The 13,568-nt window shown below is 48.7% G+C and overlaps 1 protein-coding gene across 1 annotated transcript in view; it reads left to right on the top strand.

Annotated features, from left to right (window-relative positions):
* TMEM132A (transmembrane protein 132A) overlaps nucleotides 1-13,346 on the top strand; it is a 31,190-nt gene extending 17,844 nt beyond the window's left edge. Inside the window, exons 4-11 of the mRNA XM_054972733.1 lie at nucleotides 644-1,044; nucleotides 1,719-1,868; nucleotides 3,767-3,959; nucleotides 4,046-4,189; nucleotides 4,909-5,114; nucleotides 9,011-9,287; nucleotides 9,920-10,111; nucleotides 11,421-13,346. Coding sequence (XP_054828708.1) covers nucleotides 644-1,044; nucleotides 1,719-1,868; nucleotides 3,767-3,959; nucleotides 4,046-4,189; nucleotides 4,909-5,114; nucleotides 9,011-9,287; nucleotides 9,920-10,111; nucleotides 11,421-12,599 — 2,742 coding nt within the window. The 3' untranslated portion in view covers nucleotides 12,600-13,346. The remainder of the gene's footprint in view (nucleotides 1-643; nucleotides 1,045-1,718; nucleotides 1,869-3,766; nucleotides 3,960-4,045; nucleotides 4,190-4,908; nucleotides 5,115-9,010; nucleotides 9,288-9,919; nucleotides 10,112-11,420) is intronic.
* The last annotated feature ends 222 nt before the right edge of the window (nucleotides 13,347-13,568 follow it).

Genomic DNA, 13,568 nt, shown 5'->3' with positions numbered 1-13,568 from the left:
TCCTGAGAGGGTTGTTGTAAGTAGAGGAGAACAATATAAGCCACTTTGGGTCTTCATTGGAGAGAAAGGAGGTATAAATGAAGTAAATAAACTATAGCAACTGGATGAGTAATCTACAAAGCATCTGTGTAGTCCAGTGCAGAGTTTCTTCAGCACCTCCAGACCAATCAAATAACAACGGTCAGATCTGCCCTTTGTGCTGGTGGCCTAGTCCTACTTCAGAACATAGAAGTGACGTCATCCCTGCCAAAAGACCTTGCAGTCCACAAGAGAGACAAGGCAGAGATGGAAGGTGGCATGCAAATAATGGGAATGGAGGTGAGGTAAAGTTAGGATTATTCAGGAAAGATTTGCAAAAGAAATGGGTCACTGAACAAGCAGCCAGATTTCATTGGTAGTGCATATACCTTGTGTAGAGAAGATCTCAGTACATTCTCATATCCAGTTAAAAGGATTAATGATTGCTGGGATAGGACAGACTTGTCTGAAACCTCCGAGGGTCTCTGTTGATCAGAGCAGAAATTCCTATAGTAAATTGACCAATGGTCTGACTAAGACAACTTTCACGTGTTCATGTATCTTCAGACGGTGCTTAAAAGGTGACAAAGGAAGTGACTTGACTCTCTCTTCTTTTCATGCCCAGGCACCCTTGGGTGTGTGTGTGGTAGAACTAGAGCTCCCCCCTCACTGGTTCTCCCCTATGCCCTCCATGAGTCAGCACAGATCAGAGGATTCCACCATCACTCCTCAGCGCGCTGAGTTGTACTATACTCTGGAGCCTGCACCACCTGGGAAGACACCTGGCGAATGTGTCTACTCAAGGCCTCTGGAAAACCCACAACTGGGACCTGAGGGCAGCAGGGAGCAGCTGACCTACGTTGGTCCTGTTGACATCAGAGTGATGAGTCCACCGCGACGCCAGGAAGTGAGGCTGGATGACAGTGTGATGGTCCGAGTTCCTGACATGGCACTGCGCCCAGGACAGCTCTTCACCGCCACCCTCATTCTGCAGCAGAACTTCACTGCGGATTTGCTGACACTCCGGTGAGTTAAAGAGTCCATGTTGTGGTGCTTTGACTTCTGTCAGAACTTACTGATTCCAGTGAATTGCAGAAGACGTTGAATCTCAGGGAAGAGTCTTCAGGCTCTCATCAATGATTCACGTTTCCCCTCATTTTGGATAGCTGAAGGCTTGAAATGCACCTTCCTCCAGGGGTTGATCCTAGCTCCCTTGAGCTGCGAGCCTAGCTCCCTAGGGGATCCCCTGCTCCCAGCCTCTGCCCCCCGCCACCACTCACCTAGCTGGCGGGGGAGAAAGGCTCAGGGAACAAGCCCAGGAGGCAAAATACGGTGGGCATGCTCTCAGCAGAATGCAAAGACATCACTTCCAGGAGTGACGTCATTGTGCTGACCGTGGGAATGCTCCCATGGTTCGCTTAGGGCCCATTTGGGCCCAAACAGGCTGATTCCGAAGCATGGGAGCATTTCCACAACCAACACAATGATGTCACTTCTGGAAATGATATCATCATGTTGGTGCCAGGAGCCAACATGTGTGCACATGCAAAGATTTCCTGCAGGTAAGTGCTGCCCCCCTTCCACCAGGAGGGTAAGGGACCTGGCAACCCTATAGCTCCCCCATGCCCTACCATCTAGGGGTGGCTGTTTTACTGATTCTTACCTATTTCTACATCTTATTTTCCTGGCTTCCCTTTCAGAATCAAAGTCAAGAAAGGATTGCAGGTTCTGGCTGCTCGTCCCACCAAGCCTGAAGCTTGGACTGCAAAACTAGACAAGTTCAAAGGTGCCAAACACCACACTGCTCTGGTTACTTGTCGCCGTTCTGTTGGCGGCTGGTTGGATTGGAGGTAGGTATGGACTTCAGTAACTTTGGAGGGCACACTTATTCCAACAGAATCACATGACTTGGCTGAAGATGTGAATCCATGCAACTCCTATAGGAGTTAGGGCACATGCACTGGGTACCTCCCATGGGAAGGAAGTTGGCAGTGCCCTCTTCTATACATAGCTGAGAAGACAAGTACTGATACCAAGTCTATGTGTACTTCATGTTTAAGAAAGTTCAGAATTTTGTACCAGAAATATCTCAGTTCTGCAGGCTGTATACATTACGCAACTTGAATATGCATAAATTCTCATTTGTGGTTGTGATGGTCTGGGAGCCCCAACCCCTACTGCTGCAGACTTGTCCTGGTGGCACTGGGCTAAAAGGAGCAGGAAAGGGGCAGCCCTGGAAAGGTGTGGCGGAATTGGCATTTCTGGCAGCATCACACTCAGCTGCCAGCACCAGATTCCTTACTGCAAAGCAAGTCCTCTTGAAAACCCGGGAGGATCTAGACTGTGTGAAATGAGGGAAGTTGGGGCCATTGAGCCCAGCTGAGCTGCAGCCATAGGGCACAGAGCGTGAGAGAAAAGGTGACACGGGAGGAGAGAGGAGGAGAGGTGTAGTGCAGTGGAAGGAGGAGAAAGTTGGAGGAGAACCTGAAGGGTGAGTGAGAAGCAGGCACAGAAGGAGTGTCAAATATAGGTAGAGAAGAGAAGGATGCAGTAGGCAGAGGAAGTGAAAGGGAGGAGGTGGAGAAGGAAATGAAAACCAGTTGGAATGAGGTAAAGGAGGAAATGGTGGGTAAAGGCTGAGCTGGGCCTTGCCTCTAGAGGCAAGAGACTGGTCTGGGTGCAGATAACCACAACCTTATTTTCATTGTACAATTGACAAACAATGAAATAAGAGGCCTGAAGCATCTTTTAGTGTGTCCAAGTCATTCATGGAAGCACGGATATTTCAATACACTCTTCCCTCCACAGTTGTTCACAGGCATAATTTATTGTGCAGTTTGTATTGTTTTGCTTAATTCTGGTTTAACTGATCATGAGCAAGCTATGTCGAACATGGAAGCCCCACTCTCATCCACTGAAGCTGTTATCCCCCCCACCCCCTTTCTGTTCTGAGATTTAAGCAGGAGCTGAATACATATCTATACAGCCATTAGGGCTTGACTCTTGTCCTTAAAAAAATGAAAACTTAGATTCTCAAGAAACTCAATTTTGCAACATTGTGTGTGTTTTGTTTGGTTTTTGCTTATGTGGAATTATGAATAAGGGATACAGGAGCAGAGTTTTAGCAATGTGGACAGCCACTAAGGGGCTTACCCATCACCTCTCTTCTTGATAAAGGTGTGGAGATAAATGATCCTGAGGGAAAAATACACTTGAACAAGACCACTGAAATGGATCCTCAGACCCTGACCAGTTAACCCAGAGTTGTATGGATTAGACCTCTAGATGACCTTTGTGGCTTTATATTCTCTCTCCTTTAAAGATAGATGTGAGCAGTACTTCCTTCTCTTTTCTAGTTATTGAAGGGAAAGACATTTGACTTTATATAAAACTGATCTGCATGCTCCCCATAAGTTTGGTCAACCAGGTGGATAGAAGTGCAGGAATCAGATGTCTAATAAAGGTGCTAGTTCTTCATATACTACAATCCAACTAACCTAATGGTGGGCAAACCTATTTCAATGCAGAGAGGGTTGCTCTTGGTGAGGAGATGAGGAAATGCATTATGAACACATGGAAATTGTATGGAGAATATCATTTAAATATTGCTTGGACTTTGACATCATATGGTTCATAGCACTGAAATTCCTTGTCATTACTCTAGCGAGTTCTGTTACCTGTTCAGCTTCTCCTGAACTGTGTACACAATTCTCTTAGTTTACTATCTCCTATCCTCATCCCCATTCAGGGCAGCAGATTTCCCAGAGTTCCTATATGTGGATTTTGTAGTGGAGAATGGCACAGGGGGGCTGGCTTCCACACGTCCTGTCACCTGGCAAGTGGAATATCCTGGCCAGGACCCTGAGGCTGAGAAGGATAAGATGGTATGGGAGATCCAAGTGTCAGAAAGAGACGTGCGGGCCTTGGTTCCATTGGTGAAGGTGAGACCATTGTTTCCTTCATGAGGAATCCCTGGGCCACCCTATAATGCTCACTGATCTTACGATTTCTCCTTTACCCTCTTTAGGAGCAGGAGATTGTGAACACTGCACTCCTGACAGGAATTTCTCATTCAGTACCTGTGAAGCTGGTTGTGGTAGAAACTGGTGGAGCTGTGTCTGAGGTTACTGAGCAGATGGGTTGTGAGTCTTCTAACAAACAGGTCCTGCAGGTGAGAAACCAGTACGCTTTGCAAATGTTGTTTTCTGTCTACACTTTCAGGAATGAAATCCCTCCCTGCTGCCCCCCCCCAAGTTGACAGAGATATCAACACGTCTTCCTCACTCTACACCTACTTCTGTCAGAAAAGGCTTTGATATCCCTCTCTGCCCACTTTGTATAACTTCGTTATTATCCGTAGTGGTCTTATGCCTGTTGGCTCACAAGCGTCCTCTTAGGTCCCTTTCAAAGAGGCTTTTAAAAACCTGCTTTGGCTTCTGAAGGCAAACAGATTTTTTTAAGGTTCCACAAACCTTAAGGATAAAGCACAATAACAAACAACAAAAAATCAAAACAAAACATATTTTAGAAAAGCCAGATTAAGCCTTCATTAACTGCTGGAGGGCAGCATTTTATTCTTAAAGTTTGTGAAACTATTTTTAAAAATCCATTTGCCTTCAAGAACCAAAGAGGATTTTAGTGTTAAGGTGTGTGAAACCTTTAACCTGTTTGCTTTCAGAAGCCTGCCTGCCCAGTAAGCTGCAAAATGGTGGAGGCTACTTGCTGAACAGCACAGCAAGGGAGAGAAGAGAATGTCCATTCTATGCATGTGGCTTGCCCAGTTATGAGAAATGGGACAAGGACATCCTCTTCCACACACACTTTGCCTTCTCACTTGCAAACATCTCTCTGGGCACTCATCACTTAATATTTTCTTTAATGCATCATCAGGTATCAGATGTATGCGATGCTGTCTATGTAGGGGGGAAAGAGAGCCGAGGGGCACGTGGCGTACGGGTAGATTTCTGGTACCGTCGACTCCATGCTTCACTGCTATTTACGGTCTGGGCCCCACTGTTGCCCCTACGCATCGAGCTGACAGACACCTCCCTTGAGCAGGTGCGAGGCTGGAGGGTGCCTGGCACCGCCCCAGAAGGGTAAGTCATATGGAGTCAAGTGGGTTACCAGCATCGTGTTGATTGAGCCTACTGTTTATGGTCAAGGTGTTTCCTGTGTGTAAGTCTTATGATAGACAGCTACTGCATAAGATCCTGACTACAGGAAAGGAAGGATATAGGAAGTCAATCTCAAGCAAAAGCTTGGAGTTCTTGCCCAGAATTCTGATACTTGTAGGATAGGAGAGGGCCTTTATGTTGAGACAGATTCATTTGGACTGGAAACCATGCAAATCAAGCAGTTGCTTTGCTTATAGGTAGCTCCTGGTGTGGGGGTCCAAGATAATAGAGAATGCATAATAGGTTTACACCTGATGCTCTGCTGGTGGTATAGAAGCATGCAAGGTTCTGAATAGACTAAAATTTTTGTCAGCATCCATTTGCCGACTGTGAGTATATGGATTCATTAAGGCAGGAGAGAGTACTACTGTGGGAGTCAGGGCTGGTGCCAGGCTTTCTGGCGCTTGAGGCTGGGGGCAGCTTCAGGGATGTTGCTGCCCCCATGTGCACCCGAGCGATGTGATGATGTCACTGCGTGGGGGTGGGGGCTGGGGGGTGGACAGTTTAAAGGGCTCTGCATCTTGCAAGCGGCAGGTCCCTTTAAACTATCAGCTGGCAGGAGGCAAGACTTCCCCCCCACTGCCTGCCAGCTGATAGTTTAAAGGGACCTGCCGCTTGCAAGCTGCAGGAAAAGTTTGTATGGCCATTTCCCTGGGGAAATGGCCATTTAAACTGCCCTTTTATAACCCAAATGAACCAGTAGACCAGTTCGTGGAAGTCTGTGGAAACGAGTAGGGGTGTGCAAAGGCACCCTGGCTCGTGTTTCCCGAATCTGGCAAACCCGAATCGAGAAGCCGATTCGGGTATAGCAGAAACCCGAATCGCCCAGCCGATTCGGGTATGCCGATTTGGGTTGATTCGTGTTGATTCGGGTTAGCTTATTCAATGGGGAAAAGCCTCCCCCAGGCTTTTCTCTGAAGCCTGGGGGAGGCATTTTACCACCGAATCAACCCAAAATTGGTGGGGTCCTTCCTCTAACTCCCCTCTAACAACCCCCCAAGTTTCAGACCGATTGGGCCTCGCCTAAAAAAAGGGCATAGCTTTAGGTTGCTGCTGCTGATCTTCATTCATTTTTTCCTATGGGGAAAAAATGAAGAGGCAGGCTTCCTTTGCCAGGGGTGGCATTTCGCATGCAAAATGCCCCCCAATCCTTAGGGGCCCTTCTCCCACCTTTCCTCCCACCCCCCACCAAGGCTCAGCCTGCTCCCACTTGGGGGGCCATTTCATGGCCTCCCCAAGTAGGTGCTCTCAGCCCCCAAAGTCCACCCCCTACAGCCCCACACCCAATTCCCCCCCAGCTGCCACACACAGACTCAAATCCCCACATTAGCCCCTCACAGACCCAAATCCACCCCCAGCAGCCCCATACCCACCATAACCCCAGGAACAGGCTGGCAAAGGCCAGCCCTCTCCCTTTGTTCCCTATGCTGGGAACTTCTAAACTCTCTTTCCCTGGGCAATGCTGCACAGCCCAGGGGTGCCACAATGGTGGGCACACTTCTGAGTGCCAGCTGGTCCCTGTGAAAGAGCACCTGAACCACAGACACCCTCCCTCAAATTCCCCCACCACCTACAGAGATGGCTGGCCAGCCAGCCCCATTGTTCCCTATGATGGGAACCAACTGCACAACAAAGAATAAAACACGAACAACACAAAATAAAGTTTTTAAAAAATTATTTTCTCCCTTTCAAAGTACAAGTAGGCAAAGCATTATGACACATTACACCAGCAGTCCCCCACACAGAAAAATAACACAACTCTCACTTAACATCAGAGAATCACAAAAGCACAATTCCTGTTAAAAACACTTTATTTCTTGAACAGCTTTAGGTTACACAGTAGGAGGGCACAACAGGGCATGATAGCAGTGTACTACTCAAAATAATACAACCCACTTCACCGTTTTTGACAGCAATTGTGTTTGGGTGATTCTCTGATGTGAAGTGAGTTGTGTTATTTTTGTGTAGTACACTGCTTTCATGCCCTGTTGTGCCTTCCTACTGTGTAACCTAAAGCAGTTAAAGAAATAAAGTGCTTTTGACAGCAATTTTTTTGGGGTGATTCTTTAATGTGAAGTGAGTTGTGTTATTTTTGTGTAAGATACTGCTGCCATGCCCTTTGATGTGCCCCCCTTTATTTTGTGTTGTTCATGTTTTATTCGTTGTTGTGCAGTTGGTTCCCATCATAGGGAACAATGGGGCTGGCTGGCCAGCCATCTCTGTAGGTGGTGGGGGAATTTGAGGGAGGGTGTCTGTGGTTCAGGTACTCTTTCACAGGGACCAGCTGGCACTCAGAAGTGTGCCCACCATTGTGGCACCCCTGGGCTGTGCAGAATTGCCCAGAGAAAGAGAGTTTAGAAGTTCCCAGCATAGGGAACAAAGGGAGAGGGCTGGCCTTTGCCAGCCTGTTCCTGGGGTTATGGGTGTGGGGCTGCTGGGGGTGGATTTGGGTCTGTGAGGGGCTAATGTGGGGATTTGGGTCTGTGTGTGGCAGCTGGGGGGGAATTGGGTTTGTGTGGGGCTGTAGGGGGTGGACTTTGGGGGCTGAGAGCACCTACTTGGGGAGGCCATGAAATGCTCCCCCCAAGTGGGAGCAGGCTGAGCCTTGGTGGGGGGTGGGAGTAGAGGTGGGAGAAGGGCCCCTGAGGGTTGGGGGGCATTTTGCATGCAAAATGCCACCCCTGGCAAGACAAGCCTCCCCCAGCTGCAAGTAGTAGAGAAAAGAGCACCTACTTGGGGAGGCCATGAAATGGCCCCCCAAGTGGGAGCAGGCTGAGCCTTGGTGGGGGGTGGGAGTAGAGGTGGGAGAAGGGCCCCTGGGGGTTGGGGGGCATTTTGCATGCAAAATGCCACCCCTGGCAAAGGAAGCCTGCCTCTTCATTTTTCCCCATAGGAAATAATGAAGAAGATTAGCAGCAGCAAGCTAAAAAGACACTCACTTTCCCCTTTCTTAGGCGAGGATGGGGGGACCTGGTTTGGGGGGCCATAACATGGCCCCCAAAGTCCAATCGGTCTGAAACTTGGGGGGTTGTTAGAGGGGAGTTAGAGGAAGGTCCCCACCAATTTTGGCTTGATTCGGTGGGAAAATGCCTCCCCCAGGCGTCCGGGAAGACGGAGGCATTTTCCCATTGAAAAACCCGAATCAACCCGAATCAACCCGAATCGATTCGGGTTATGGTGATTCGGAAAACCCGAATCGATTCGGGTTTCCCCGAATCATCCCGAATCGGGGTGATTCGGGTTTTTTTCGGGTTTCCAAAACCCGAACTGCACACCCCTAGAAACGAGCTTCCACGAACCACTGGTTTGCGAACCACGAACTGGCCTGGTTCATGCGTTCTTTTGGGTCGTAATTCGATTCATGCCCATCTCTAATCCTGATGGCTGGTTTGGTGTAATGGTTAAGAGCTGCAGGACTCTAATCTGGAAAAACTGGTTTGATCCAGGCTCAGCTCCACCCACCTCACAAGGTGATTGTTGTGGAGGTAATAATAACATACTTTATAAGTGGGCATTATGAGTGGGTGTTAAGTTGTCCTGAAGGGCAGTATATAAATCGTATGTTACTGTTACAATTACAATTACTAGAATGATATTTGTGCATTTGGACAAAGAGTTGAGTTTCTGCAGGTTATCAAATACATTAGGTTGGATCCTATAAACCTACACCACTTGCTGCTTTCTGTTATGTGGGTTTTCCTTGGGAATAATATTAGCCTGTCTTACCTCCCTGATATTGATATGTGTGGGGAATGTTTCTAACTCTTGAAATTCATTGTATGAATGCTAAGTATTATTATTGTTCCTTCTCCGTCCAGGAACCTAGCTGAGCCTGAAGAGGGTGGAGAGGAGTTGGAAAGAAGAGCTCGTGGCTGCCGACTACAGTACCAGCGTGCCGGGGTCCGGTTTCTAGCACACTTTGTGGCTCACCCATTAGATGGTGGCCGTCACCTGACGTATATGCCAAGTTCTGATTGGCTGCTGGATGTCTCACATCTGGTGCAAAAACATGCTAGGATACAGGACCCCCGTGTGGCAACTCTTGAAGTTGGGAATGTAGTGATTGGCCTTGAGCCAGGAATGACATCAGTGGAGGTAGGAAGTTTGTTTGTAACTAATGTGCACTGAGATGAGACATTTGCATTGTGTGATGATAACATACTGCTGATGGGCTGTCCAAAATGTTGGGGTCAGTGGTTGTCCACATTTTGTGTGTGGGTGCTTTGGTTGTGGACTTGCAGCAGTGTAGCCAGCACAAAATTTGAAGACAGGGGTTTGCACTCCAGCTACAGTTAAGATTACTGATGTGATTGGATGTGGCAGAAGGACCAGGGTAAGTGAAGAACAAGACAGGCTGGTATGAGTAAGCATAGGTTCCAGGGTAGATTGAAAGGCAACATGCAAGGCCATACAGTAAATATGATGATGGGAGTCTACAAAGCAAAGGGGATTGGGCAGTCTTAGGAATTGTCCATAGAAGTTACTAGCTCACAAATATCTTCACCAGCTTTCCTGAACATGCATGAATTGCCTGTGAACTAAAAGGGAAAGGGGAAAAAATCTCTGCTTGGTCACTTGGAGGCAATCCTCACACTAAATGACCAGGCATGTAGCTTTTTATAAGCTTGAGTCTCAGTTAGGTAAGATGGGGCAGCAGAGAACATGGGTATTGGTTCTGTGAAGTGCCTCCTTGTGAACCTGATTGTCTTCTCTGTCCCCTGGCTCAGGTACGCTCTCCTGTGTCTGACTCAATCCTGGGGGAGCAGACCCTGGTGGTGTCTAATGAGAAGGTTTCCATCTCCGAGATACGAACCCAGCTGGTATCAGGTCTCTCATTGTCACTCTCTGTGGTGCCAGGACACCCAAATGTCTTCACTGCCATGTGTCAAGGACTCTCTGCCCTGTGTTCTCTGAAGCAGGTAAGAAGACCCTAAGTCCAGTCAGAGTTGTGGAAGAGCTCAATGAGCAGTGAATGGTTTTGTCAATTTAATGTTCAGAAGTTTTGTGGGCTAAACAGGTAATGAATATGGATGTTGGTCAAGTCTAGCAGACCCTTGCCAGCAGGGAGCTCTGTATACCTTCCCACAGGCCTCAGAGTGAGAAGGGAGGGAGGTTCCTTCACCCTTGTCTTCTGCCTCTCTCCTGACCCTTGTCATTTTAACCTGTGGAGCAAAAGCAGTGTGTTTTCCTCGGCTGATTTTCCTTTGCCTTAGAAAGGGTCTGACCCATTGTGAGGCCAGCTTCTTTTGTGTCCCTACCCTTTTGGAACTCCTATAGATTTGAGCAGGAAGCTACTGTTCCCCCCTCCCCTGATCTCAGTTGTGACTATGGGCCAAGCTACACATGACGAAAGACACTTGCCTAGCAAGTGGATTGAGTGGAGGGCAAGTGAACAGGGAGAAATACACTTGCCATTCAAGTGTCATTTGTCACTTGTAGCTTGGCCCTCATCCCCTCATTTCCCCACCCCTGGTTCAATGCTGTCTCTCAGCTGATCATCAGACAGTGGCCTGTTTAAGGGTCAGTGGCTGCCAACCTGCCTTAACATCCATACCACATCCATGTGTGTTGCTGACTTGGTGAGTGGATGCCAAGTGCGGTTCCTTGGATTCTTCTAGAGTCGGGGAGCCCTGCGGTTCTTTGGGACTCTGACAATGCACACTGAAGATATAGCCTAGTCATCCTGCTGTAGCCCCTTCAGGCCAGAGCTAGATGTTATGGGGTTTGCAACTGTAATCAAAAACAGCAACCCTGCATCTCCTCTTCTCTACCCTGGCAAAAATCTAGTAATACAAACACAGGAATGGAGACCAGGTCTACTGCCCCTGGCTTTCTGTGGTGGGTAGACCTGTCCTCTGTGCTCCCAGGTGGCAGGTCTACCTGTGGTACAGTGTCATGTGCTGTGAGTTTCCCCAACTTCATAAGTGGCAGCAATGGAGTAGCACAGAAGGTATGGAAAATCATAGTGGTGTGCTGAAGGCAGCTGCACTTCTTCCTTTGCTGGAACAGTTCTATTGGACCCTGCATGTCTCGGGGTCCCAACCGTACATGGAGCTCTTTTTCAAGATCTCCTGTGCCCTAAAACTGAACAAGTCTCCATCAGCTGCTAGGACTCAGCTCCAGCATGCAAACTGATGTCAAAAACTGTGGCAAGCTGTAGGCCATGTTAAATTTTGTGTGCATCTGATTCATCTCATTGTCCTAAGCCCAGTTTCCTTTTCCATACAGGAAGCAGTGGTAACCATCTGGCTAGTATTCACTGATCACACCTTGGCTCCTGTAGAACTTTATGGCTGGCGGGATCTGGTACTCTCACTATCCTCTCTGAACCCCAGTGTGGTATCTGTGCGGCTTGATGAGGAGCAGGATCGCCCAGTGATTGTTGCCGAGGGACCAGGAAAAGGATCCCTCTTGCAACTCAGCCTGCATTCCCCAGACTCCTGCCGCAAGGGCAAACATAGGGCTCCGCTCTCTCAAGGCACTACATGGCTGGAAGTGAACTTTGGTACGCCTCTACCAACAACAAGCAGTCCACTGCAACAGGATTCCCAACCCCATGGCGAGTCCCCCTTCCAGCGAGCAGAAGGCGCCATGTCAGGTGAAGCAGTGACAGTTGCAGCTGCAACAGAAAGTGGAAGGGGATCAAGGAGACGTGGTCCAGTAGGGATGGGGCCACCAATGAGCAAATTTGAGGGACCAGGTAGTAGCTCCTATGAGGATGTTGAACCAGAGGAAGAGGAGGAAGATGAGATGGTGAAGGCTCCCGAGAGGGTGACGGACCTGGAGATTGGCATGTACGTTCTCCTGGGAGTTTTCTGCCTCGCCATCTTTATCTTCCTCATTAACTGTGTGGTCTTTGTGCTTCGTTACCAGCGCAAGGAGCCCCCCGATGCCGGGTCAGGAGCAGCCTCCTCTGCCCAGCAGCCCCACAACTGGGTCTGGCTGGGCACCGACCAGGAAGAACTGAGTCGGCAGCTGGACCTGTGCAACCAGCATTGCCAGGACCAACCCCTTGACCATTCTAGCACCAGTGATGGGTGCTGTTGCTGTGTGGGGCCAGAGGGCAAGATGGAGGTTGTGGCCCAAGAGAGCCCAGCTCCACCAGGGCCAGAACCAGATGTTTCTGTCAGTACTTTGGGCCTGACAACTGCAGGAAGTGCAGCCCTTACCACCACCTTATCCAGGAAAAAGGACGGGAGGGAGGTTGGTGGTCGGCGGAAGCGTGTGGAGTTTGTGACCTTTGCTACCCCCCCTGGCTCCACTCCCAGCCCCCCAGCCTCTGCTCCTGCGGTTCAGTCCATCCTGGTGGCCAGTGAAGATGACATCCGCTGGGTGTGTGAGGACATGGGGCTGCGAGACCCTGATGAGCTGCGCAGCTACATGGAGAGAATCCGGGGCAGCTCCTGACCTCCGTCTCTGTTGTGTCCCACCCATACCCCATATGGGCAAACCAATAAGGGATCAGCATTTGCTCTCCCTTGGGTGCTCTCTTAGGGTCATCCAGCTGGATATTTTGCCTTTATCTTCTAAAGAGGGCTCTACACAATAGGAAAAAGCAGCTGGGGAAGCTGGCCCAGAGACACTTCTAAGATCTCTATGTTAGAGACCTTCTTCCTTGGCTGTTCCATGAAGCCCATTTCATTTTCATTCTGGAGAGGGATTTGCAGGTCAGAGTCAGTCCCTCCTGGGCAAAAAAACCTATTTGTCCTCATTACTTCTTCCCTACACCACCAGTTCCTATTAGATAGGAGTGAAGGGTTTACAGACTGGAAATCAGCTGAACACCAGCAGCAAGCCAACTGTGATGTACTCTGGAGGGGAATCCGGGGACCTGATCCTGGACCTCCCTTATTGCTTTGACTCTCATTGCCAGTTTGTGTCCATTGTGATGGTTTTAACAGCGAGTGTCCTTCCTTCCTGTGGTCTGAGCCTGGGGCTCTTCCCCTCTCTCTCACAACTCAAAGCCAGGCAAGGGCAGAGTTCCAGAGAGCACTGGATGGCCCTTTTTCACCCCAGTTGTGTGCCTGGTGTCTTTAACTGTTTTGTACAATCGCTCACATTTTATACCTGTAGTTTTGCGAAGCTGCCAGGCAAGTTCTTTATTTATGGAAGATTTTTAATTCTTACATTGTTTAAAAATTAAAATAAATAATAATTAAAACAGCAGCAAATGTTTGTGTTTTGGGGAGACTGATCAAAGCATCTGCTTTTTGTTAGTGAGATGAAAGCCAGACATTTGCATGCCGTCTCCTTCCTGATCTTACGTCTAACTCGGGGTCCCCAGTGTAATGCCCACAGGCATCATGGCACCCACTGATACTTTTCCTGGTACCCAACAAGTGTTTTTAGAAAGTGGGCAGGGGCAGATGCCATTTT

Source organism: Eublepharis macularius, chromosome 2, assembly GCF_028583425.1.
Source record: "Eublepharis macularius isolate TG4126 chromosome 2, MPM_Emac_v1.0, whole genome shotgun sequence".
NCBI lineage: Eukaryota > Metazoa > Chordata > Lepidosauria > Squamata > Eublepharidae > Eublepharis > Eublepharis macularius.
The sequence above is the reverse complement of the archived record's forward strand: the minus strand, read 5'-3'. Positions and strand labels throughout refer to the sequence as shown.